We start from the raw sequence: 25,477 nt of genomic DNA, 5'->3' as shown, positions 1-25,477 counted from the left end.
CTTCCAGTTTTTAGTGGATAGTGTTGGCTGGCTGTTTTCTTATTGTCTATTTCCTTCTTGCATATCATAGTACAGATTTTTTTGAGATGTATGTCTTCCCTTATAGCCACATGACTGAGTTAAAACTGGTTCTATCCTCAGATCTAGGGACATATTTGATTGGAAAGGGGAGTGGATTTTCCTTTAAATCACATTGGTTCAGGAATGGGCTTGTATCCCAATATGTGAGGAGAGCAAGTTTGGAAGTAGGTAACTAGGAAGTTTCCTCACTGGAGAAAACCTTGAGGACTTCCTCAAGGTGGTTAAGATACAGAGTAAATCAGCTTTGAAGTCTTTCTTCATAACTTATTTTGCAATGATAATAAATTCTATAGTTTATCTATTTTGAAATGTTTATTATTTGCAGCTAAACACATTTTAATTATTCTTTCAAATTTAGTCCATGCCTCTTATTTCTATGAGACAATTTCGAGACTATTTTTGTTCACATCTCCTTTTCAAAGTACTTTTAGAATATGACATACAAACATGATTTATTTAGTTTTGTTTAGTTCTAAAATTGTTTGATTTCTTGGTCATCTTTCTTTGTCTTTATAACAATTTTTTTTGGAATCTCAAACATTATAATACCTTGAATACAGATAGCAAATATTTATTTTTTTCCCTGTCTTCCTAAAATTGTGATTATATACGTAGTATAAACTTTTGTTGGTATAAAATTTGTTGATGTGAAGAAGCAGAATTTAACTAATTTAACAGTCTTTGAAGGTTTTTGAAATAAAAATTTTGTCATTTGTTTTCTAGCTGTCACCACTGACTGAAGAGGAGAAAACTGTGATAGAGCAATTAAAATCTCACATAACAGACTTATGAAGAAATGTACTTGCAAAAGGAAACTAATGAAGAGATCTGTTCCAGAGAAATTTAGGACAATGTCTTGTTAACACTTGATTATTAGAGGTGGGGGACTGGTAAAGGAGAAGGAGGTTTGGCTTGAGTGACAGGGTATGATGCCTTTAATCTGAGTGGAAATTATAAGAGCAGATATTATTTGTATAAAATTTAGCTGAAAAAAATAAAAGGAATGGGAATGTAGGGATTTAAATATATATTTACATATATACCCTTAGTTTTAACTAAGGAAGTCCCTTAATATTATTTTGGACCTGTTTTCTTTTTGTGTAGTTGAGATAATGTAGATATTCTGTCTTGTCATAAAATAATGTTTATGTATATTTCAGGAGTCAATGTGTAAATGAGTATGATTTAGAAAGTAAAGAACAAGCAACATTTAAAAAATTTATTTGCATAAAACTTTCATTTTTTGCAATGTTGATTGCAGATGGCAATCGTTATTGGTGAGATCATTAATATATGATATGTAGTCTCTCATAAAACCTAGCTAATGTAATAAGTTGGCTTTTCTGTGATAGCCTCACTTTTTTTTTTCCCCTATTCCTTCTGCCTGCTAATGTTAAACAACATGAGCTTGTCTGCAAATGCTGTTTTAGACTGTCCCTGTGGTATTTCAGTCATCCCTTTGTTTTCCTTCAGGCTGTGTTTATTACTGTTTGTTTGTTTTTCCAGCAGTGTAGATTGAACCAAGGTCCTCGCACATGCTATATTCCTAGCCTGAACTACATCCCTAGCTCTGTAATTGTTCATTCCATGTGAAAGAAAGCCAGGTCCAGTTGTGCATGACTATAATCCCAGCTACTCAGGAGACTGAGGTAGGAGGATTTTGAGCTCAAGATTAGACTGGGCAACATAACTGAGACCTGGTTTCTGTGTGTGTGTGTGTGGGGGGGTGGGGGGTGGGGGGGTGGTAGATAAAAGTTACATTGGAGCATGTATCTGCTACTTATCAGTTTTGTATATGGTGAGCCAGTTTCCCTATTTATTTTCAAACAAATATTGGCAACAAAGTAATTGTTCAAAGTAGGGACAGGACTGGGGAAATAGCTCAGTGGTAGAGTGCTTGTCTAGCATGTGGGAGGACCTGGGTTTGATCCTCAGTACCACAAAAACAAACAAAACACCAAAATAGGGACAGAGTTAAAAAAAAAAATTGTGGGATAGTGGTTGTGCATATGATTAGCATGTATGAGGCTCTCAGTTCAATCTTCAATAGTAAAAAATAAAAGATATTATGGAATTACTTATAATAGCAATACATACACATATCTGGCCAATAGGTGAATAGGAAGATAAATCATGGTGTATCTATGTAATGAGATTATTGAATAATCAAGAAATTATTATGGAAATTCTGAAGCCATGCCAAATTGCTGAGAGAAGCAGGTACTGCAGTTTGATAATTAAGATTGGGTTTTTGAGTCACACCTAGGATATAAATACAGTAGTCCCCTCTTTTAGCTGCAGTTTTGCTCTCCATGGTTTTAGTAACCTGTGGTCAACTACAGTCTAAAAAGAATAACTGTCAAATTCTGGAAATAAACAATTCCTAAGTTTTAAATTTCACATTATCATGACTCGTGTGATAAATCTTGTTCCATACTACTCCATCCCTTTGTCCTGTGTATCCATCCATGCTGGATACGCTACCTGACTTAGTCATTCAGTAGCCATCTGAGTTATCAGATTGAACATTCTTTTTTTTTTTTTTTTTTTTTTTTTGTAGCTGTAGTGAAAGTTGTATTTAAATCGAAACTAGTTTAACATTTGATTTTTAAAATTTTTTATTGTTTGTTCTACTTAATTATACATGACGGCAGAATGCATTTTGATTCATTGTACACAAATGGAGCACAATTTTTCGTTTATCTGATTGGACATGGTGCAGTCACACCATTCGTGTAATCATACATGTACATTGGGTAATGATGTTTGTCTCATTTCACCATCATTCCTTCCTCCTCACCCCTCATTTTCCTCTATACAATCCAATCTTCAGATTTTGAACATTCTGATATCATATTTGTATTAGGGTTCTCCAGAGAGAACTAATAGGATATATATATATATATATATATATATATATATAGATGTAGAGAGGAGATTTCTTAGGGTAATTGACTCATGCTGTATGGTGCCTGAGAAGTCTAATATATTAGGCCATCTAAAAAACAGAGAAACTGGTTTAACTTCTAGAAGACCAAAAGTCTGGAAACCTAGGAGTGGGGAGTTGCTGAACTCCAAAGGTCGAAAAGCTTGGACTTGTGATGTCCAAGGCAGCAGAAGAGTAGTCTTTCCCAGTTCTTAGGTACCAATTCACCTTCTGTATTTGTCTATCTTGGCCTCTAGCCAAGGATAGGTACTTATCCACACTGAGGGAAGATCTTCACTTTGTCTACTCAGACTCACATGCTAATCTCTTCTGGAAACACCCATAATCTAGGTATTTCTTAATCCAGTCAGGTTGCCTAAAATGACCAATCAAAGCAGTGATGCAATGCATCAGGACATAGAAAAAAAACTAGTATATATAGAATTTGGTATTATCTGTAATTTCAGGCATCCACCTTGGCCGGGGTTGGGGGACAACTACTGTACTAGGTTTTTAAATTTTAGCTGTGACCCTGACCAAATCTCTTAACTGTTCAGTGTGAGAATGGTTGGTAGGATAATAAGATATTTAACAAATTTAGCCATAGGTTTTGGTACTATATTTAGTAAACCTTAAATAAATTATGTGTGTGTGTTGTGTAAAAAAAAAAATAGCATTGAAAATATTGGGAAAAATGCAAAAATGCATGGAAGGTATCTGCAGGTTATAGAATTTTACTTTGATATGATTTTGAAATTTGTTATTAGCATTTTTTTTTTTTTTTTTGGGTGCTGGGGATCGAACTCAGGGCCTTGTGCTTACAAGGCAAGCACTCTACCGACTGAGCTATCTCCCCAGCCCCTGTTATTAGCATTTGCCCATTAACAATTTATAACAACTGACAAGGTTGGGAGAGTAGCTGCAATGAAATTGTCCTGTCTAGTTTTAATATTTCAAGAACAGAAGGTACTCTTGCTTTTTTTTAATTACACAGAAAAGTTATACCTTAGTATCACATAGAAATTTTCTCTAGTATTTAGGCAATTAATATTATCCCCTCTTGTCATGGAATGACTCTGGGCTGTGATGTTAATTGATGGTGGTCAAAAATGGTACTATCATAAAGCGGTCATAACAAATTCTTATTAATATTGAAGTGGTTTTGCTTACAGTCCAGGAAAGAAAATTGTGATCCTTCTGCCTCAGTCTCCCAAATTGCTGGGATTACAGATGTGAACCACCCCACCTGGCTAATTTCTTTTTCATTTTAAATATGTTTGTCATGTCACATATCATACATCCACCATTCTTTTTAACAACTGTAATCCAGTATATGGATGATTTTTGTTAGTTCCTTATTTAGAGATATTTAAGCTATTTAACACATTAAACAACAGCAAGTTAGGAGATGAATGTTGTGGAAAGGGGAACACAACCAGCCTTAAGGGACTCTGATAGAGCAGGTAATAGGTTCCTCAACCCCAGGGCTTGGCAGATGAACTTTACAGTATCCTTCAAACTAATTTTTTTTTTCTTTACTCAAGTTAGTCAGAATCAGACTGTGCTTACAACCAAAGGGTTCTAATTAGTTGTCCAGGTTTTTCTAATTTTCACTGTTTTGAACTAGTGCAATAAGTCCTTAAAACACTTTTAAAAAATTTCTTGGGCAAATATATAACTTATTTTAGTGTTTATCATATATTGTACTTTGTCTTGTCTACTGTACTGTTCCTTAGGAGCAAGAACCAGTTCACATTATTCTTGGAACCGCAATTACTGTCCTGTTTGACAAATTTTTTTATTTTTTATTTTTTTATTTTTGTGTGTGCTGGGGATTCACTCAGGGACGCTTTACCAATGAGTTATAACCCCTTACCGTTTTTGTTTTTGTTTATTTTGAGGCAAGGTCTCACTAAGTTGCCTAAAGGCCTCACTGAATTGCCAAGGTTGCTAAGTCGAGCCTCTAACTTGTGATTCTCTTGTCTCAGCCTCCTGAGCCATTTGGGATTACAGGCCTGCGACACTACCCCGGGCACTCAAATAAATTTTTAAATTGAGGTAAAATTCACGTAACATAATTAAGAAATTGGAAGTGTACATTTTAGTACAGCGTTGTGCAACCATCACTTTGTCTTTACAAGACCATAATTTTTAGTGAAAGCATTTTCAGTCCCAGATTAATTTTACTAAATTATATCTTGTCTGTGGCTCACATTTAAAAGTTCGTTGTCCACTACTTTATATTCAAATGCCTGGTATTCTAGGTTATTAATTCCCTACATGCGTACTCTTAAGTTGTGGTTTTGATAAATAGCTGTTTGCAATAAACTGGAAAGGAAAAATGAGGTTCAAATAAGAATTTTACGTATGTATATTGCCTCACAACTTCAATTTCTGCAATCTGCATCTCTTTTCTGACAGTAAACTGTAGAAAAGCAGATCCCACGTATAGGAAAGGTGAATACAGCTGAGATCCTTTGGCTATTTCAGTAGTCACATGGCTACAGCTTAATTCAATCTACAAGGAAGCAAGCCATGGGGTGTGGTTCCGTTGTCTTCATTCATAGTCTGTTCTCCCATCACCAAAATGAGAAACGCCTTCCCAGTATTCACAATCTGGAGCTTTGCAGTTCCACTAAGGGGTGTCAAAAATCTTTGAATTTGCTTCCTCCCCGAGAAAGAACTAACCAGGAATTCTCTGTACAAGGATTTCTAAAGGTGTTGACCACAGACCACCTGCAGCGGTTCACCGAGACTGGGTGTTGAAAACTCCGATTTCCTTGCCCCACCCAACAATCTAGCAGGAATCAGAATACCTAGGGGTGTGGCGTTTTCCACAATCACCCCAGGTGGCTCTAGTTTTTGGCGCGCTAATATTCGAGGCTGGTGGGGCACCCTCCCTCTGCTAAGCAGGGCGGAGCAGGACGAAGCGGGGAGTTACGGCGGCGGGCGCCAGCTTCGGCCCAAGACACGCAACCCTGCGGCAGCGACTCGCCAAGTCTCGTGTTCGCCCCCGCACCGCGGGAACTAGGCGCCCGCCTCTCCGCCTCTCGGATCCTACGCGCATGCGTGCGGCGCCTACCCGGCTGCCGCGCCTCTAGCTGCCCTGGTTACCGTTGGTGTTTGCGAATTCTCTGCGGCGCCTTCTTCGCCTGTGACCAGCCCCCTCCGGGGTCCAGTGGCGGTTCAGATACGCTCGCGCCCGCGTCACGTGGGCCGAGGCTCTCTTGCGGTCCCTCGCTGGCGGGTGAGGCGGGAGGAAGGAGCTCTGGCCACCGCTCGCCCTACCTCTGTGCCCCTGGGCGGGCGCGCGGATAAAAATGGCGAAATGGGGGTAGTCAGTACAGAACCTGAAGCGATGGGGCGCGCAGGTTGGGCAGTTGTCGGAGCCCCCTGACGTGGGCCCAGGCTGTTCTTAACGATTTGACCTGGCGACCTCGGGCCGGCGCCTAACAGGGCAGACCACGGACTCCGCGGGTCGCCGGGGGCCCCGCCGAGAGCCGGAGGCAATGGATGAACAGAGTGTGGAGGTGAGGGGTGTTGTGGAGGGTGGTGGTTGGTCTCCCCCGCCACCTGGTGAGCGCTTTTTATTCGGGGCGCCATTCCCTGTGTATCCCTCTGGCAGGTCCCGTTTCCCCGTGCCGTGGTTGCCGCTGCAAAGAGCGCTGGCCTGGGGCTTGTTCTGCAGCCCTTTCGGATTTCTCCTACTCGAGATTGTTCCGCAGTCAGGTGCTGATGTCTTGGCACCTGAACTTATTCCCACCGAGTATTTGCAAAATACAGCCCGTGCAGAGCAAAATGGCAAATTCATCCGATGGACATGCTTTGCTCCTCGCCGCTACTCTTAGGGGGTGCGTGAGAGCGGATTCACATCTCAATGGATAATCACTTTTCCCTCCCTGTGTTATACTAGCAGGTTTCTGCCTTTCCTTGATTGAGATATATATATAAATTTCGTACTATCTGATAGTATCTATAACAAAGTTTTTCATATCTGAGCTGTGATTTCACATGGTTGGGGTATTTTTTATATCCTAGCCCTTATGAAAATATTCCAACCATGGGCATAATTACGTAATGATTGCCTAATTTCGAACCTTTCAAATACTAAAATACGAAATCCTTGCTTCTTGATAAGGGTAACTGTATTTTGGACCGCTCCACTTGGAAACTAGTTCTTCCAATGATCTCTTTGTCCACCCTCATGGAGTTAGTCTGCATCTCACGGTCATGATGAGACTCAATGTGTAATTTTCTCCTTAATTTCCCAGGTGAAAGTATTATAAAAGTTTTGTAAAGTTCCGTTGTTTTAGGAGAGTGTAATTCTCCTGAAATGGAAAGAAAATTAAATATCAGTACTGTTAAAAAAATACACATAATTTCATGTGTTTTCTTGTTTTGTCAGTTGTTTCCAAAAAATGATTCAACTGAAGTTTGCAAAGATAATCCTGTTCTATTTACAAGTAGTTTTTCTTCCCAAAGTCTCATATGGTTGCCATCAAAATTTTCAGTAGGGGTTAGATTCTCAGTCTTAGTTGGTCTCAGTGTCAGGACAAATTCAGATTTCTAGATTATGAATTAGTTTCTTTCTGGATAAAAATGTACTGCCAGTAGGATACATAGTTTTCTAAATTTTTTTTTTTTTTTTTTTTTTTTGGCAGTGGGGAATGAACCCAGGGGCGCTTTTCCACTGAACTACATCCTCAGCCCTTATAATTTTTCCTGAGACAGGGTCTCCCTAAGATGCTTAGGTCTTCACTAAATTGCTGAGACTGGATGGTCTTGAATTTGCAATCATCCTCCTTCAGCCTCCTGAGTCAGTGGGATTACAGATGTTCACCACTACACTTGGCAATGTTTCCCTTCTTAATTATTAAAGCAATTTTTCTCTTTTGGGAAACTGCAGAAAAAATAAAAAGGTTCATATTGTGCTTTCAATCACATGGACTACCTTTTTTTCTTACTATAATAGATCATAAGCATTTTCTGTATCATTAAATCAAACACACAAATATGTATTTGTTCTTTGTGGTACTGGGGATTTAAACCAGGGTCTAGCACATGCTGGGCAAGTACCACACACTGAGCCACACATGCATCCCTAGCCCCACACATGCATTCCTCTTTTTTTTTTTTTTTTTTTATTTTGTGGTACTGGGGATTAAACCCAAGGGACTTTACCACTGAGCTATATCCCTATCCCATTTTTGACAGGATCTTGCTAAATTGTCCAGTACAGACTGGCCTTGAACTTTTGATCCTCCTGTCTCAGCCTCCCAAGAAGCTGGGTTTATAGGCTTGGGCCACCATGCCCATCAATCAAGAAATATTTTTAGTGACTGTGTCATATAATTGCCATAATTTACTTAATATTTGGACACTGGGGCTATAACTAGATTCTTCCATTATTATTAATCCTTCATTGAAAATATTTGTGGATAACATCTTTGCATTTCATCTTTTCCTTAGAATAGATTCATTGTCGAGCTTAAAACAAAAATCCCACATTTTCTAGATATTCTGAGGTATACCCTGTGCCTTGAGTAGCTAATTTCTGATTGCAAATATAGTCAAAACTAAGGTGTTAGCCTCTAATAGATGTAAATGTTGGGTGAATTATTTTTAGCATGTTTTAAACTTTTGATTCAGTAGTCTTATCTTGGAACTTTACGTCTTTCATTATTTTAAGAGCATTGCTGAGGTTTTCCGATGCTTCATTTGTATGGAGAAATTGCGGGATGCTCGCCTGTGTCCTCATTGCTCCAAGCTTTGTTGTTTCAGCTGTATTAGGGTAAGTTGTATTTCTTTTTAAATGTGTTTAGTTTATATATGATCTAATGTAAGGATTAACCATTTCCATGTCTTTACATTTTGTGTCCTTTTTAAAAATGTCTCTTGAATGAAGATTCTTTAAGGTACCATCAGTTTGTATGGAAGTAAACAGTAGGTGATACTGCCATGAGATGTCTGAACATAGCTAGGTACCTCTGGAAACAAAGTTCACTATAATTTTAATGTATATAAGTTATTAACTTATCTATACATTTAAAAAATGCTTGTAATGTTTGCCTGCATTATGTTTGGGGTTGAGGGATACGAAGATAAACGACAAAGTGCCTTTTTTGTAGGTGCATTAGTCTGAGGGAATCACATTACAAGAGACCATAGAGATGAATGTAATCTAGTGGCTTTAAAATTTGAAAACAAGCTGAGTACAGTGGCATACACCTGTAATCCTGGTGACTCTGGAGACTAAGGCAGGAGGATCACAAGTTCAAGGCCACCACTGCGATTTAATGAGACCCTGTCTTAGAATAAGGAGGACTGGGGATGCAGATAATGGTAAAGTGTGCCCCTGGGTTCAAACCATAGTACAAAAAACAAAACAAAGCAAAAAAAACAAACCCAACAACAGCAAACCTTGAAAATAAGCAGATACCTTAAACAAAATTGTGAGGAAGCTCAAGATATAAAATGGAAGAACTTACTTTGATTATGGGGATCCAGGAGGACATTTGCAGAGCACAGTTGAAAAATGTGTTGCTCACATTACTCTGAGATATTCCTTTACTGAGAAAATCAAAGCCGTCTAATGTGCAATTCACCTGAAAATTTGTTTCCTTATTCTTGCCTAAAAAAGATTAATATCCTTTTGTCAAGAATAATATCTGTAGCACTATAGTAATTTTCTTCCAGTCACACATCTAGCAAATGTTGAACCTGGCTTTGAACCCAATAAGTCTGACTTTAGAACCTGTATTCTTTGCCACTATACCATGTGGTTCTAGTAGGCCTGAGTTACATATGATGTTCTCATACTGATTAAAGGAGAGATTTAAATCTGTTACCCTTGTTTCCTCAACTAAAGGATTCATATAACACAATCTGCCTCACAGGGTGGTTAGGCATTAAATGAAATAAGCTAAAAAGTAATGCAGAAATTATAAAGCATCATCTACTTGTAAGGTGTCATATTCTTCTGGTTGTTTTATAAATAGTTTTATAATAGTCTTTGTTTTATAAATAATGGAACCATAGCCTAAGAGATTTAGTAATTGACCTCCATCACTGTAGCTCATTAATTGATAGAGTGTGCATCTGGACTCAGTTTTTTTTTTTTTTTTTTTTTTTTTTTTTTAAGTTGTAGATAGACACAATACCTTTATTTTTTGTGTGGTGCTGAGGATGGAACCCAGTGCATGTGCTAGGCATCCACTTTACTACTGAACTACAATCCCAGCCATGGACTCAGTTCTTTTGATGAAGGTCTTGCATTTTTTTAAAAAAAATATTTTAATTGATTTTTTTTGTGGACCTTTATTTTATTCATTTATTCATATGCAGTGCTGAGAATTGAACCCAGTGCCTCACACATACTAGGCAAGTGCTCTGCCACTGAGCCACAACCCCAGCCTGTCTTAGCCTCCCAAGTTGCTGAAATTACTGGAATACACATTTATTTCTTATATATTGATGCAGGCCTTCTCTACTCTGAGGTTTCTGGGAAAACGCATCTACTTTGGGAAATAACTACTTTTGCAACTTTCTGCCTTTCATCCTTTTATATGGTCCTAGATCTATTCCTTCAGCTTCAACTTTATTTTTTTGCTTCAGTACTGGAGAATTGAACCCAGGAGTGCTCTACCACTGAACCACATCAATGTGGGGAGCCATCCTTATTTAGCAGAATCAGACTAGGTCGAACCTCATGATGCAGAGGTCTTACTTCCTGGAACTGGCAGATGGGGAAGTCTGTCCCAGATTGCCAGGGGATATATGGCGCTGTGGGAGTAGTTTCCTGTGTGCTTTTGCCATAGTCCCCCTAAGAAAATAATTCCCCTAACTTCACCCTATCCTGTTCATTACAGAAGAAGCCCCTCCTGTTCCAGGCCCCTTTACCTGTATGACTATAAAATAAAGGAAAGTTGGGCTCCTCCATGTTGTTAGAGGCCAGATCTGGTATGGCCAGACCCATCTTGCTCCCTCTCATGTAAAAGGAATATTGACTCTTGTGTGTTTATTGATTAGGTAAGTTTATGGGTAATTGGTTTATAGCCAGCATGGTTCTCTGGCAGTTAACCCTTTTCTCATTCATGTGGGACATGGCTGAAAGACCCCCACACATCCCAATTTTTTATATTTTTTATTTTGAGACAGGGTCTCACTAAATTGCCAAGTCTGGTCTGGAATTTGTGAACCTCCTGTCTTCACTTCCCAAGGTGCTGGGATTACAGGTGTGCACCACCATGCCTGGCAGAAATGAGTCTTTTGAGTAAGGGGAGGTTAAAGAGACCAACATACTCAACATTCAGATGGTATTTAAAATGCAGAAACTAGATGGGAACACTCAAATTATCTCCTGTGGGAACAGATTTTAGGTCTGAACTCTGGGGTATTCTAACCACTTAGAGCTCAGGAGGGGTCACAATTCTAGTTAGCTGTGTCATATGGTTCTGACCTTGGAATCAGTTATTGGTGACCTGGTGAAGACTTAGTGGATTAGTGGGGATAAAACCTGATGGGAGTGAATGAGAAGAGAAAAAGCATGCATAAAAAACTTTTAGGAGAAATTTGTTGTAAAAAGGAAAAATAAGGTACTACTGCTTGAGGGGGGATGTTGGGAGTCAGTGTTTTTGTTTAATTTGTATCTTGCTGTGACTGAACCATTAGAGAGGAAGTAATTAGCAATGCTGGAGAGAGGTGATTTAATGACAGAAGCAAGTCTTAGAGGTGCTAGATATTTCTCTTCACCAAATTATAACAGTGTTCATTTGAATCCTTTCCTTCTCTCCTGTGCCAGCTTTGTTCATTGATCATGGAAATTTGACAGATGGTACAGATATTTAGGTCATTGAATAAAACAAAATCCATACTCCTCCCACCCTTCCCTATACGGGGATTTGAACCCAGAGACTTTCTACCACAGAACTACACCATAGCCTTTTTAATTTTATTTTGAGACAGGTCTTGCTAAATTGCTGAGGCTGGCTAGGAAATAGATGTGTCTAAAATCAGCCAGTGGTTTGGTGACATACTAGGACTGGACTCATCCCCATGCCAGTGGTCAACCCATGGTTCTTTAGTACCACCAAACACGCCAAAAGGTGGGAACATTGACTGTATTTTCAGACCAAATCTCTTATTTACCCAGCTACGCTTACTTTTTCCATCTTTTCCTAATTGTATTTTCTGCCTTTTTTTTTTTTTGTTTGTTTTTGTTTTGGTATCATCTTTCTCATCCAACTTTTTTTGAACCCTTGATTTTTAGCATTGGTGGCATTTTGTTTGCCTATAATTATTGAATTCATTTTGTTTTTATTTTGCCAGACATTTTTTATTAGGTATAATTGTTTAAAGTATACAGGGTAGTTTTTTTTTTTCAGTTGGATAAATTTTGATATAAGTATATACTTGTGAAACTATCGCTACATTCAGTCTGTTGAATGTACCTATTATTCTCCAAAATTTCCTCCCCCCCCCCCAGTTACTGGGAAACTACCGATTTGCTTTCTGCTCTATAGATGTTTGTTTTCTGGAATTTTACACAAATGGAATAATACGATATGTACTGTTATGTGTTTGACTGTTTTCATTGAGTAAAATTATTGAGATTCATCTGTGTGTCAGTAGTATTCTTTTCATTGCTGAGTAATGTTCTGTTGCATGCATATGCAGCAATTTGTCTATCCATTCATCTGTTGATGGACTTGTGGTATGTTTGCTGTTTTTTGCTATTACATGAAAAGTTCCTATGAATATTTTTGTATAAGTCTTTGAAGAAACTAAAGCTTTCTTTTTGCTTGGATAAATAGGAGTAGAATGACTATATCATATTAGTAGATGTGTGTTTAACTTTTTAACTAATTGCCAAACTATAGTTGTACAATTTATATTTATACCAGCAACATATGAGAGTTCTGTTTCCTCCAAATTAATGCTAGCACTTGATATGTTCATTTTTTTTGAGTTTTATCTGTTCTAGTGGGTATAGCAGTATCTCATTTTGGTTTTAGTTCGTATTTCTCTGAGAGAAGGTCTTTTCAGGGACTTTTTTTGCCAACCATAGATTGTCTTTGGTAAAGGGTCTGTTCAAATACTTTATATCTCCTCCCTTTTGTGGCAGTAAATACAATAGAATTTGCCATTTTATTCATATTGTATTTGCAGTATTGTACAACCATATAATTATTTCCAAAGCTTTGATTGCCTCAAAGTCTGTACCCATTAAGTGATAACTCTCCATTTCTCCAGTTCATGATAACCCTAATCTGTCTCTGTGAATTTACTTGTCTATTTCACGTGAGTGAAATATTTGACCTTTGTCTTATTTCACTTAGCATGTGTCCAGGATTCATTCAGGTGGCATGTGTCAACCTCATTCTTTTTTATGGCTGAATAATGTTCCATTGCATTTGTATAATACAATTCGTGTATTTGTTTTTATTGGTTGATTGACTCTTGGGCTGTTTTCACCTTTTGGCTATTGTGAATAGTTCTATTCACAGGAGTATAAGTATCTGAGTCCCTGCTTTCATTTCTTTCGATTTTATACCTAGTAGTGGAATTTCTAGGTCATACAGTAATTCTTTCCTTGACTTTCTTTTTTTAAATTGTGGTTAGATATACATAGTATAAAACTCTCCATTTTAACTTTTTTTTTTTTTTTTTTTTTTGGTGCAAGGGAGTGAACCCAGGGACACTTAACCACTGAGCCACATCCCAATTCTTTTAAATTTTTTATTTTGAGACAGGGTCGAGACAGGGTCTTGCTAAGTTACCGAGTCTCACTAAGTGCTGAGACTGGTTTTGAACTTGGGATCCTCCTGCCTCAGCCTCCTGAGCCGCTGTGGTTAACTATTTTTAAGTGTACAGTTCCATGGTATTAAGTACATTATATTGTGCAGCTGTCACCACTGTCAATCTCCAGTACTTTTTCATCATCCCAAACTGAAACATTATACCCGTTAAGCAATTACTTCTCATTATTCCTCTCTCCAATCCCTTGGTAACTGCTGTTCTACTTTCTATTTCTGAATTTCATTATTTTTTTCCCAAAGTAATAAACTTGTCACATTTATTTTGTGGTTGGATTATGAATACGAGGTAAAATGCTTCTAATATTCAGAGAAGGAAAAGTTACTATCCTGGGATGGGCAGGACAGTTGGTATATTTGTTTATGTGTGTGTCGGGGGAGTGGTTTGTGTATCGAACCCAAGGGCACTCTTATTGAGGTACATTCCCAGCTCTTTTTAAAAATTTCGAGGCAGGGACCTGCTAAGTTACTGTGACTGACCTTGAACTTGTGACCCTCCTGCCTCAGCCCCAAGAGTAGCTGGGAATACAGGAGTGTGCCACCACACCTGGCTGGCAGGAAAGATTGATGGACATAATCAAAGGGTATTCCAATGGGAAAAGGTATGCTGAGACTATAAGCAAATGCAAAAATATAATGCCAAGAGTGGCATGCATTGCAGCAATCAGCTTGTTTTGACGATATTAAAGAATATGGTGAGATTATTCCCTATTGTGTTTCTAATCTTTAATAATATTATAACAGTGTAAGGAAAACAACAAATAAATCATCATCATAAAGTGTTAACATATACAATGAAGGGGGAAATTGGTTGCTGTAGGAAAGCATGGCAGTAGTATTTTTTTTTTTTCCCTATTTTTTGTGGTGCTGGGGATCCAACCCAGGACATTTTGCTTCCTACGCAGTAGTGGTATTTTACATAGTTTGTCAAGAAGGCGTTTTGGAGGAAGTGATAATATAAACTAAAATCTTAAGTAGGAGTATCCTAGGTGAAGAAATGTGCTGATGAATATCCTGGGCAGAGAGGGGAAACTTTTAAAGACTTCACTTTGCTGGGTCATACATGGGGTAAGGCTAAAGCTAAAGAGGTACAGCCAGTTTTTGAGAAGAGGTATGGGAAAATAGGACTTGTAAAGAAGAGTGGTGTGATCAGAACATTACTTCAGGGTATGAAACCTGACTCAAGTCTCATATTTGCTAGTGGATTAATCAAGTATTGTTCAAAGTTTATTAAGAATGAAGAAATTCTTTTCCATTGTTTTCTGTTGTTGTTTAACTTTACTTTCTTTGCTGTAAAGTACCTTGGTTCCTATCATCTTAAGCCTTTCATTGTCCTTTAAGATTTCCTTGGGAATTTTATTTCTGAATTATTTGACTTCATGTATAGGCTCATGAAAAAGTTGAAAGGGATAAAGAGAAATAACAGATTGGGAGTACATTGGTATAAGATTAGTTACCTCAGAACCTATTTGTCAGACAAGTAGAACAGAGTTTTTCACTATTAGCCTGTTGTCTTTAGAAAAATAATAAGGAAATCTTATGTCTTTTGTTTCTAGTATACTGCTCACAACTTAAATGATTAAAAAAACAAAACCTGAGTTTTGTGTAGAGGAAACCAGAATTCCTAGATGTTTAAATTATCAAACTATAAAACCCTTATAAGACTTAAAAAGCTTTTGTTGTATTGCTTATTCATATTTTAGATCTAATTTATATGCCAAAGTGTATATACCTCAGAATTAGTTTGCTTTTCAAAAAAGAAATTTAGCTGTTTTTAGCTTTGTCTTAAACTTTCTCAGGAATTTTGTAGTAGGCTAAAAGTAAATCATTGCTACTTTTTTTTTTTTTTTTTTTTTTAAAGTTTGGGGACAGTATCATTTCTGTGAAGATTGCATCCTCCTTGTGAGGCCCAGATAGTTCTAGAATCCTTTCCTTTCCTTAGCCTCTAAACTATTTTGGGATAAGTGCTGTTCCTTTGAACGTTTGTTCTTTTCATGATAATGAGGAGAGGGAGACAGTAGAATGCCTGTCTTTCTATAAGTATCTCTAAAATTAATGTAGTACTAGAGAGAAACTCACTAAATTTGGTTTATAAATATTGGCTATATATAAATTAATGGTGTTTTTACAATCCAAATCTAATTCTTTTATCTCTTTAGCGCTGGCTGACAGAGCAGAGAGCTCAATGTCCTCATTGTCGGTAAGTACTGGGCTACAATCATTTGTGAATTTGAAAAAATTGTAAGATCATAGGGTCAGAGTGTGCTTTAGCATTCATAAAGGCAACATTTTCTTTGTGTTTTACTATATTTCTCATTAATACACTTGAATAGAAAATAAAGTACGTCTAAAAAGAAATAAAGACTAATCTACCTGATTTAAGATTATGTAGGATGCATTACATTGCTTGACATGTTGTGCTCCTGCCTCTAAGAAAATCATCATGTGACTTCTTAGCTATTTATAATTTAAATAAAAGTTTACGTATTTCTGGTTTAACAATCTTCACAGTAATAATAAATATAAAATAAAAAGGCTCTAGGTTCTAGTTGGGGCATGGTGGCACACACCTGTAATCCTAGTAACTTGAGATGCTAAGGCAGGAGGATGACAGATTTGAGGCCAACCTCAGCAATTCAGTGAGACCCTGTCTTCCCTCAGTACACACCCCCCAATAAAGTTTTAAAAAAAAAAAAAAAAAGGTTTGGGGGTGTAACTAAAAAATAGCACACCCCTGGGTTCAACCCCCAGTGTCATACAAAACAACAACAACAAAAAACCTTTCTGTTCTATTCTATACCCTATGTTTTCATAAATACTTTCAGAAGAAATTGTTATGCGTGGTACCCTTTTTCTTTTTGCAGTGCTAGGGATTGAACCCAGTGGCATTCTACCACTGGGGTACATTTCTAGTCTTTTTTTTTTTTTTTTTTTAAATCAGGAATTGAACTCAGGGGCACTAAACCCCTTGGCCACATCCCCAGCCCCTTTTTGTATTTATTAGAGACAAGGTCCTGCTTAGGGCCTCACTAAGTTGCTGAGGCTGGCTTTGAACTTGTGATCCTCCTGTCTCAGCCTCCCAAGCTGCTAGGTTTACGGGTGTGTGCACCCGGCTAGTTTTTATTTTGAGATAGACTGTCACTAAGTTGTAGAGGCTAGACCTCTTGAGTAGCTGGGATTATAGATGTGTACCACCACATCTGGTATGGTATCCATTCGTCTATACATTTTTCTTTGTATATACTGAAATGTATCCTTATGTGCTTTTTCTTATACCATATAGATAAAATACTGTTAATAAAAATGGTAGGTGTTTTTTCTTGATTTTGTGCGCGCGCGCGCGTGTGTGTGTGTGTGTGTGTGTGTGTATGTCATTTTTTAAAAAAGTTTGAGGAAGTGTGGCACAGTGGCACATGTCTGTAATCCCAGCAACTGGAGAGGCTGAGGCAGGAGGATCACAAGTTTGAGGCCAACCTGAGCAATTTAGCAAGACCCTGTCTCAAAAAATAAAAAGACTGTAGATGTGACTTGGTGGTTAAGTGCCCCTGGGTTAACATCTCTGGTACCTCTCACCAAAAGACACAAAAATGTTTGAATAATACTTCCCTTTATAACTTTATAGTTTTATCTATTTGTGCCCATATTGAGAAACATTTAAATTGTTTCAACTTCTGGTTGTTTCAGATAGTGATGGCAGAGTGCCATCTTTTGCCTTCGATTCTTCCAGGATTATTTACTTTTCTCACATTAGTTTGTGAGAAGATCAGCACTATTAAATAAAAGGTCCTATAATGATGGATATGTTCTCTATCTACACTATCCAATATGATAGCTTCATGTGGCTGTTGAGCACTTGAAATGTGTCTTGTATGTCTGTCTAATGAAATTTTATTCTTTAAAAATTTTTAAGGTAGTCACATGTGGCTAGTGGCTATCATTTTTTTTTTTTTTTTTGTGGTGGTGCAGATCAAACCCAGGGTTTTACACATGCTATTGCATGTATTGTACCACTAAGCTGTATTCCCCTATGACTGTCATTTTAGACAGTACAGCTTTAGAGTGAATTAAAAATTCAGTTCATAATCTGCATTGCCAGTATTTTGTCTTTAATAAATGATGTGTTAATGTGAAAATAAGTTGAAAGCATATTTTTCATTGTGTTTTATTTTAATAGTACTGTAATATGAGTGTGATTATGAGCTCTGTTTTGAGGAGTATGTTTATTTAGAAAAATCTCATTTTTCTGAGAATATGTGATTGGATTTTCTCCCCAGTGCTCCACTCCAGCTTCGGGAACTAGTAAATTGTCGTTGGGCAGAAGAAGTTACACAACAGCTTGATACTCTTCAGCTCTGCAGTCTCACCAAACATGAGGAAAATGAAAAGGACAAGTATATTCTCAGTTTTTTTGTTCAATATTTAATAGATTTTGCCATGTACTATTTTAATGACACGGTCTTTACATATTTTTTTGTGTTTGTGTTGTTGGGGATTGAACTCGGGGCCACCTCGGTGTGTGAAGAGCCTCTAAAACTAAACTCTTAATGATACTGTATTGATAGTTAGCTCTTATTTATAAATGAGAAATTTAGCATTCCTTAATTTTTTAATTCTTTCATTTTTCTGAAGCTTCTGTTAATATTTAAAATAATTCATTCTTTGTTTTCGGTACTGGAGATTGAATCTAGAGCCTTGTACATACTGGGCTAGTACTCTATCATTAAATTACATCCCCAGCTCTTGTTTTGTTATAGGATCTTGTTGAGTTACCCACCCTGGCTTCAAACTTGCCATCCTCCTACTTTAACTTCCCAAGTGGTTGGGATTATAGGCATGTGCCACCATGCCCAACTGAGTAATGATTCATGCTTATTATGTTTTTTTAAACATTTATGTCATGCCATGTATACACGTACATATATAAGTACAGTGCTAAATTATGGGGATACAAATGCAAATGATACATGATTTCTGTTTAACTATTTATTGAGAACACAACTGTAATATAGTGGTAAGTTGTTGGAGACTGCCATGGGAGCAGAATCTTTGAGGGGCAAGAATGGTCTTTTGGTACATGATTTAATTATTTTGATCATATTTGCAGGGTTTGAGGAATAGAAAATGAGAAGAAAGACTTAATAACATAGCAGTAATCTGTTTTATGGGTTAAGAAATTAATTGGAAGGCAATTAATATAATAACTTGAATTAGTAGCGATTCCAGGAATGTTGAATGTATTTTAAATTGAAACAAGATTAGCATAACCCCTGCACAAGGATGACATGCAAATTTGCAAAGCATTCCATATTAAAAACAGTCATATCTCTTTCTACAGATGCACAACATGTTAAAGCAAGAAGCTGAAGCATGAAGGGTCATTATTAAAAACTTTTTTCCTTCATTATGAGGAACTAGAACTATAGAAATGGAAGAGGCTTAAATGTTAATGGCAATTCATAATCGGAAATTTATTTCTATGCCTTTACTAGTTGAACTGGACTTTCTGTTTTTGGAGCAGTCTTAAGTTGCCCAGGCTGGCCTCAAACTTGTAATTCTTCTGCCTCAACCTCCCAAGTAACTGGGATACTATGGGTGCATGCCACCATGTCTGATTTAAACTGGATGCTTGAGGTTTTCTGTTACTTCTAGCATTATAGATGTCACACTAAAAATGATTTAATTGTTATTTTTCTATAAAACACATTTCATAAGTGAACATGTAGGTGTACTTTTTCTGGGATGTCAGGTGTCACTATTTGGAAAGACTCCTTACTTCTTGTTAGGCTTCTCTGATTGGAGCCTCTCCAAAGGAATAGAACTGTTCGCAGTGGCACATGCCTATAATCCCAGTGACTTGGGAGGCTGAGAAAGGAGGATTGTAAGTTTAAAGCCAGCCTCAACAATTTAGGGAGGCCCTGCATCCAAAAATTAAAGGGCTGGGCATGTGACTCAGTGGCAAAATATCTTTGGGTTCAATCCTTGGTAGCAGTAAATAAATAAAAATTAAAATTAAAAATTAAAAGGAATGGAACTGCTAATCTGCCAATATCTGTTTTTGGTACTTGATGCCTACTGGCCCCCTTGATTTGCTGAAGGTACAAATAGGCCACTGAGTAAGAATTGTTCTGGTAAATGACCTACATTGTAAAAAGCTCATCACTACTAATCACTAGGGAAATGCAAATCAAAACCTTATATCCTTTAGGATGGTTGTTACTAAAAAAAAAAAAACAAAAAACCCTACAAAAACCTTAAGTATTGGAAATCTTGTTAAATGCTCTTCAACTAGGATCTAATATGCTATTTTTTACTTCTTTGCTATTGTAAATTTGCAAAATCATGGATGTTTGAATAATGCTGCTAATGAGAGCAGTTTCCAAGACTGCTTTCATGTTTTCTTGGTGTATACTCAGAAGTGAAATTACTAGATCATATAGTAATTCTATTTTTTCTGTTTTCTTTTTTTGGTACTAGGGATTGAACCTCAGGGTTCCTTACCACTACATCCCCTTTTTATTTTTATTTTGAGACAATAACCTCCTGAGAGCCTTGCTAAATTGCTGAGATTGGCAGTCCTCCTGCTTCAGCCTTCCGTGTCACTGGGATTACAGGCATGTGCCACCATGTTCAGCTAGTAATTATATTTTCAATTTTTAATTTTTTTCCCTTTTTGATGGTGGTGCTGAGGATAGAGCTCAGGGCTTAAGTATGCTAGGCAAGTGTTCTACCATTGAACTACATCCCAGTTCTATTTTACTTTTTTGAGGATTCTTTGTACTATTTTCCATTGGCAACCATGCCATTTTACAGTCCCACCAGTAGTACATAAGGGTTTCAGTTTCTGTACATCTTGGCCATTGCTTGAAGAGGGTTTTGTTTGTTGATTGCAGCCATCCTAATGGATGGGAGTTTTTGATTTGCATTTCCCTAACAATTAGTAGCAACGAGCATCTTTTCATATGCTTGTTGTCCATTTAGATAACTTCTTTGGAGAAATATGTATTCTTGTTCTTTTTCTATTTTTAGGTCTGTTTATTTGTGGGGTTACTGTTATTTATTCTGGAAATTGGACCCTTATCAGATATGATTTGCAATTTTTTTCTGTTTTGTAGGTTATCATTTCACTCTGTAGTGTTGTTTAAAAAAAATTTTTGTGCATGCCTGCAATTGAATGCAGGACCTTGTACTTGCAAGCAAGCACTGAGCTATGTTTGTAGCCCTTGCTATTTTATTTTGAGGCAGGTTTTGCTGTGTTCAAGGTGGCCTCAAACTTATGATCCTCCTGCCTCAGCCTTCCATAGTGCTAGGTTACAGGTGTTTTAATGCTCAGAACTTTTTAATTTTGGTGTAGTTTTACTTTTGTTGCCTGAGATTTTGTTGTCATATCCAAGAATTCACTGCCAAATACAGTTTCATGAAACTTTTCTACCTTGTATTTTCCCCTGAGAATTTTATTGTTTTTGTTTTTGTTTCGGTCTCTGATCCCTTTTTAGTTTTTTTTTTTTTTTTTTTAATCATCTGATATAAGGGTCTATTATTAGTCTACTAAGGCTGCCGTGGCAATATCACTAACTGGGTGCCTTAAACAATAGAAATTTATTTTCTCACAGTTCTACAGTGTAGAAGTCCAAGATCAAAGTGCTGGCAGGTTTGATTTCTGGTGAGGCCTCTTTCTTTGACGGGAAATGACTACTACTACTTTTCTCATTGCATAGTCCTTTGTTGTGTATGTATGCACTCTTTGTGTCTCTTCCTTTTCTTATAAGGACGTTTGTCCTGTTGGATATGGATCTCTTCTTCATGACCTTGTCACCTCACTTACCTCTTTTGTAAGGGCCCTATCCAAATATGGTCACATGGGGAGTTAAGGCTTCAACATAAGAATTTTGGGGAACAGAGTTCATTCCATAACAGAATATAACTTCATTATTTTGCTTGTGCATATCTGGTTTAAGAAAAAATATAAAATTTGGTGTTCATTTCCCATGAGGATCTGGTATCAAATTCTGCAGTTAATGATGTCTTGATTATCATTGGCCACATGTAGTAAAAGTGCATGCACATGTGCTTATGTGTGTGTAGAGACATCAATCTGATATTTAGCCCTTGATCAAAATGTAATGTAGGATAGCTTTTATCACCTGTAGTGATGTTAGGAAATGGTGCTGTATTTTTACTTTATTTAGAAAGAAATTTTCAATTTACAGACTAAATTAATGAAAACATTTATAAAAATTTTGTTCACGTAATTCTTTAGCTTAATTCTCAGAAGCCCTGGAATACATTTTATATTATATTTTTTGATACATAATTGTTTAAGATTGATTTATATTTGCCCAATCTTAGGAATTTGTTGAAGTAATCATATTTCAATTTTAATTCTAACTTTTTTTTCCATAATGTATAGATGTGAAAATCACCATGAAAAACTTAGTGTGTTTTGCTGGACTTGTAAGAAGTGTATCTGCCATCAGTGTGCACTTTGGGGAGGAATGGTGAGCAGAGCAAATTTAGTATATTCTCTATCTTCTGAGATTTGAAGGCATTAAATATTTGATGGACTTATAAAGGAAAAAAGTATCATTTATTCTATCAAATAAAAGTTAAATGCATCTAATTTATAAATGCCTTATTAAAGGTATTTTACTTTCCAGAAGTACCTCTTTTTTTGGGGGGAGTGGGGCGGGAGGTACCAGGGATTGAACCCAGGAGTACTCAACCACTGAACCACATCCCCAGCCCTATTTTGTATTTTATTTAGAGACAGGGTCTAACTGAGTTGCTTAGCACCTTGCTTTTTCTGAATCTGGTTTTGAACTCTTGATCCTCCTGCCTCAGCCTCCCCAGCCGTTGGGATTACAGGTGCACCACCGTGCCTGTCTCAGAAGTACTTCTTTAGTTGGAGACATTCGACGTAGGTTGTGTCCTAATTTTAATGTCTTACCCTATTACCTGTAAAAATGTGTATTCATGTTTAACATTTCTTCTTTCTCCCCTTGCTGGGGATCAAATGTGGTTCTTCTCCTAGGCAAGCGATTCACCAGTGAGCTACTCACTAGCCCTATCATTATTTCTAACTCTCTTCTTGTAGGACCAAGGACTTTTCTTTGATTAAAGGCCAGGTAATCTGATAAACAATTTTCATTTCTTCAGAATGGAGCAAAAACCTAGATACTTACTAACAATCTGAGTACAGATATCTAGAGCTTATAATTTTACTCCACTTTTAATTTTTTTAATCTTATTTAAGAGCACTTTTTTTTTTTTTTTTTTTTTTTTTTTTTTTTTAATGACCTGTATGTTCCCCAGGCTGACCTTGAATTTCCAGGGTCTGGCAATTCTGTCTCAGCTTTCCAAGTAGCTGGGACTATAGGCATACTTCACATTGCGCCTGACCTTTAAAACAGGGCTTCTTATTCACATTCTACCACTGAGCTCACCCCAGCTCAACACAAGAGTTTCTTAGTGGGGAGAATGAGTGATTTTTGGAATAGAAGTGGGTAGATACATAAAGTGATCTGTTAACCATGAGAGTTGATCATTCTTTTGGTATCATCATATTTTGTGGAGAGAATGGCAGGCTGAATTGGTTGAGTAGCATTCATTTCAGAGAGCTTTGTGTTTGAATTTGAATGCTAATGTGCTGATTAGAAAAAGATAAGTTCCACAGTTTAATACTTAAATACATGGGTTTCGTAAGGGACTGTGGACAATTTCTTTTCCGTACTTTAAGTAAGCATTTAAAAATCCACATCTCTTTTCTCTTGGGGACCATACTAGGGTGGTTTGGTTAAATCAGACAGTTCTTTCTAGAAAGATTTTTTTATAGGAAGTATTCTTATCAAAGAAATAGAATAGTTTTTAATTGCCAGTGACAGATTACATTACTGAAATTGGATAGAAAATTATTTGTAGATTTTATTTTATTTTTTGATGGGTGCTGGGGATTTGAACCCAGGGCCTTGTGCATGCTAGGCCACACAAGCACTCTACCAACGGAGCTATATCCCCAGCCGTATTTTTAGGTTTTTAGTGCCTCTAAGTTGTTCTTTAAACTGAATGCAACTGAATATAACTGAATTCTTTAAACTGAATGCTATGCTAATTTTTATCAGACTTCTATCTCTATAGTAAACTTTTGTAGCACAAGAAATGGATTCATTGCTTTTGTTAATTATGTACACTGGGTTTTTCCTCAAGTGCCTTTTTTATTTAGTCAGCTGTGCTAGAGACTAGGGATTTGGTGATAATCAAAACCATTAAACAGTTGTATATATAATCTGTGATAAATTTTAGTAGTAATAGAGTTAATGAGATACATAACCGTGGGTGCTGATCCTGTAACTATGAGCATAGCTACAAAGATTAGTAGGAATTAAGAGCTGCTGAGATGGAGAAAAGATAAAGGAGAATTATTTTGAATAAGAGGGGGGTAACTTTTGCAAAGGCATGGTGGGAAGAAGTTTTGAGGACATGGAACAAGGCTGTTGTTGCCCAAGAAAAAAATTGGCTAATAAGATCGTCCCCAAAGGTTTAGATAGTGGTTAGGATTTTTTTTTTTTTAATTTTTTTATTTTTAATAATAATTCTTTCTGTCGTGCTGGGAACCAAACTCAGGGTCTTGCATATGAAGTGCAGGTACCCTGCCACTTGAGCTCCATCCCCTTCCCAGGATTTTGGTTCTTTCTAATGAGTCAAGATTTCTAGATAAATGTGAACATTTTTTTTGAAGTTACTTTATGCCAGCACTGTCCTGCTTTAACAAAGTAAATGTAACTGAAAGAGATGAAATTCATTTGAAAATAAATACCAGTTTATTAATGTCCATGGAGTGTTAAAAAGGATTGTAAATGCAGATGAGATGTGAAAATATTCTAAAACTACTCTTATTAATTTAAATAGCATGGTGGACATACTTTTAAGCCTTTGGCAGAAATTTATGAGCAGCATGTCACTAAAGTGAATGAAGAGGTAGCCAAACTTCGTCGACGCCTCATGGAACTAATCAGCTTAGTTCAAGAAGTGGTAAGAATACTCATAAGATTTTTTGTTGGTACAAGGGATTGTACCAGAGTTGCTCTACAATTGAACTACAACCCCAGCCCTTTTTATTTTTGAGTGTCTTACAAAGTTGCCTAGACTGGCTGGAAATTTGTGATCCTCCTATCTCAACCTCCCAGAATTGGTGAACGGCTCCTGGCTTGTTGTTATTTATATATTCTAGGATAATATAGACTGTAATATGCATATGAAATAATATAATTATTGTATGTAATATGTATATAATAATGCATACGTATATAAATACAAATCAATTAGATGTTGAAATCAAGATTTGAAAATCTGATAGGCTCATCAACTTCAAACTAGGGGAGAAATTTGTATCCAAATTCCTGGTCCATAGGAGAAATAGTTGAGCCAGAGAATTACCTCTCATGCAGAACTATAGAATCAGTGAGTTAAAAAAGCTTATGTGTTACAGAATCAATAATTGACTTTTAAATAGTATCAGTACTGACTTTACTGAATTATTATGTTTTTCACTTTGGATCCCTAGCTTTTTAAAGGATTTCTGCTATCAGTGAATAAACTCTTTACTGGTGTCCTGAATTAAGCTCCATGCTGTTGAGTCATATTGAATACTCTTCTTAAGATA

General features: G+C 36.8%; 2 protein-coding genes and 1 pseudogene across 10 annotated transcripts in view; all 3 read left to right on the top strand.

The window, feature by feature from the left end:
• Ska2 (spindle and kinetochore associated complex subunit 2) overlaps nt 1–1,336 on the top strand; it is a 30,276-nt gene extending 28,940 nt beyond the window's left edge. For all 3 annotated transcript variants that reach the window (XM_047545231.1, XM_047545233.1, XM_047545234.1), the window contains exon 4: nt 805–1,336. In XM_047545231.1, the coding sequence (XP_047401187.1) occupies nt 805–873 (69 nt within the window). In that variant the 3' untranslated portion in view covers nt 874–1,336. The remainder of the gene's footprint in view (nt 1–804) is intronic.
• Nucleotides 1,337–6,098: 4,762 nt separating this feature from the next.
• The window catches only part of Trim37 (tripartite motif containing 37), a 180,169-nt gene continuing 160,790 nt past the window's right edge, over nt 6,099–25,477 (top strand). For 3 of the 7 annotated variants that reach the window (XM_047542823.1, XM_047542825.1, XM_047542827.1), the window contains exons 1-6: nt 6,099–6,537; nt 8,697–8,798; nt 15,981–16,021; nt 18,096–18,212; nt 22,229–22,316; nt 24,724–24,846. In XM_047542823.1, the coding sequence (XP_047398779.1) occupies nt 6,517–6,537; nt 8,697–8,798; nt 15,981–16,021; nt 18,096–18,212; nt 22,229–22,316; nt 24,724–24,846 (492 nt within the window). In that variant the 5' untranslated portion in view covers nt 6,099–6,516. Of the gene's footprint in view, nt 6,538–8,696; nt 8,799–15,980; nt 16,022–18,095; nt 18,213–22,228; nt 22,317–24,723; nt 24,847–25,477 lie in introns of those variants that run through there. The other 4 variants (XM_047542821.1, XM_047542824.1, XM_047542822.1 and 1 more) reach the window with 3 other exon arrangements.
• LOC124981501 (uncharacterized) lies at nt 19,039–19,133 on the top strand (annotated as a pseudogene).

Source organism: Sciurus carolinensis, chromosome 3 (genome assembly GCF_902686445.1).
Source record: "Sciurus carolinensis chromosome 3, mSciCar1.2, whole genome shotgun sequence".
Classification (NCBI taxonomy): domain Eukaryota; kingdom Metazoa; phylum Chordata; class Mammalia; order Rodentia; family Sciuridae; genus Sciurus; species Sciurus carolinensis.
The sequence above is the reverse complement of the archived record's forward strand: the minus strand, read 5'-3'. Positions and strand labels throughout refer to the sequence as shown.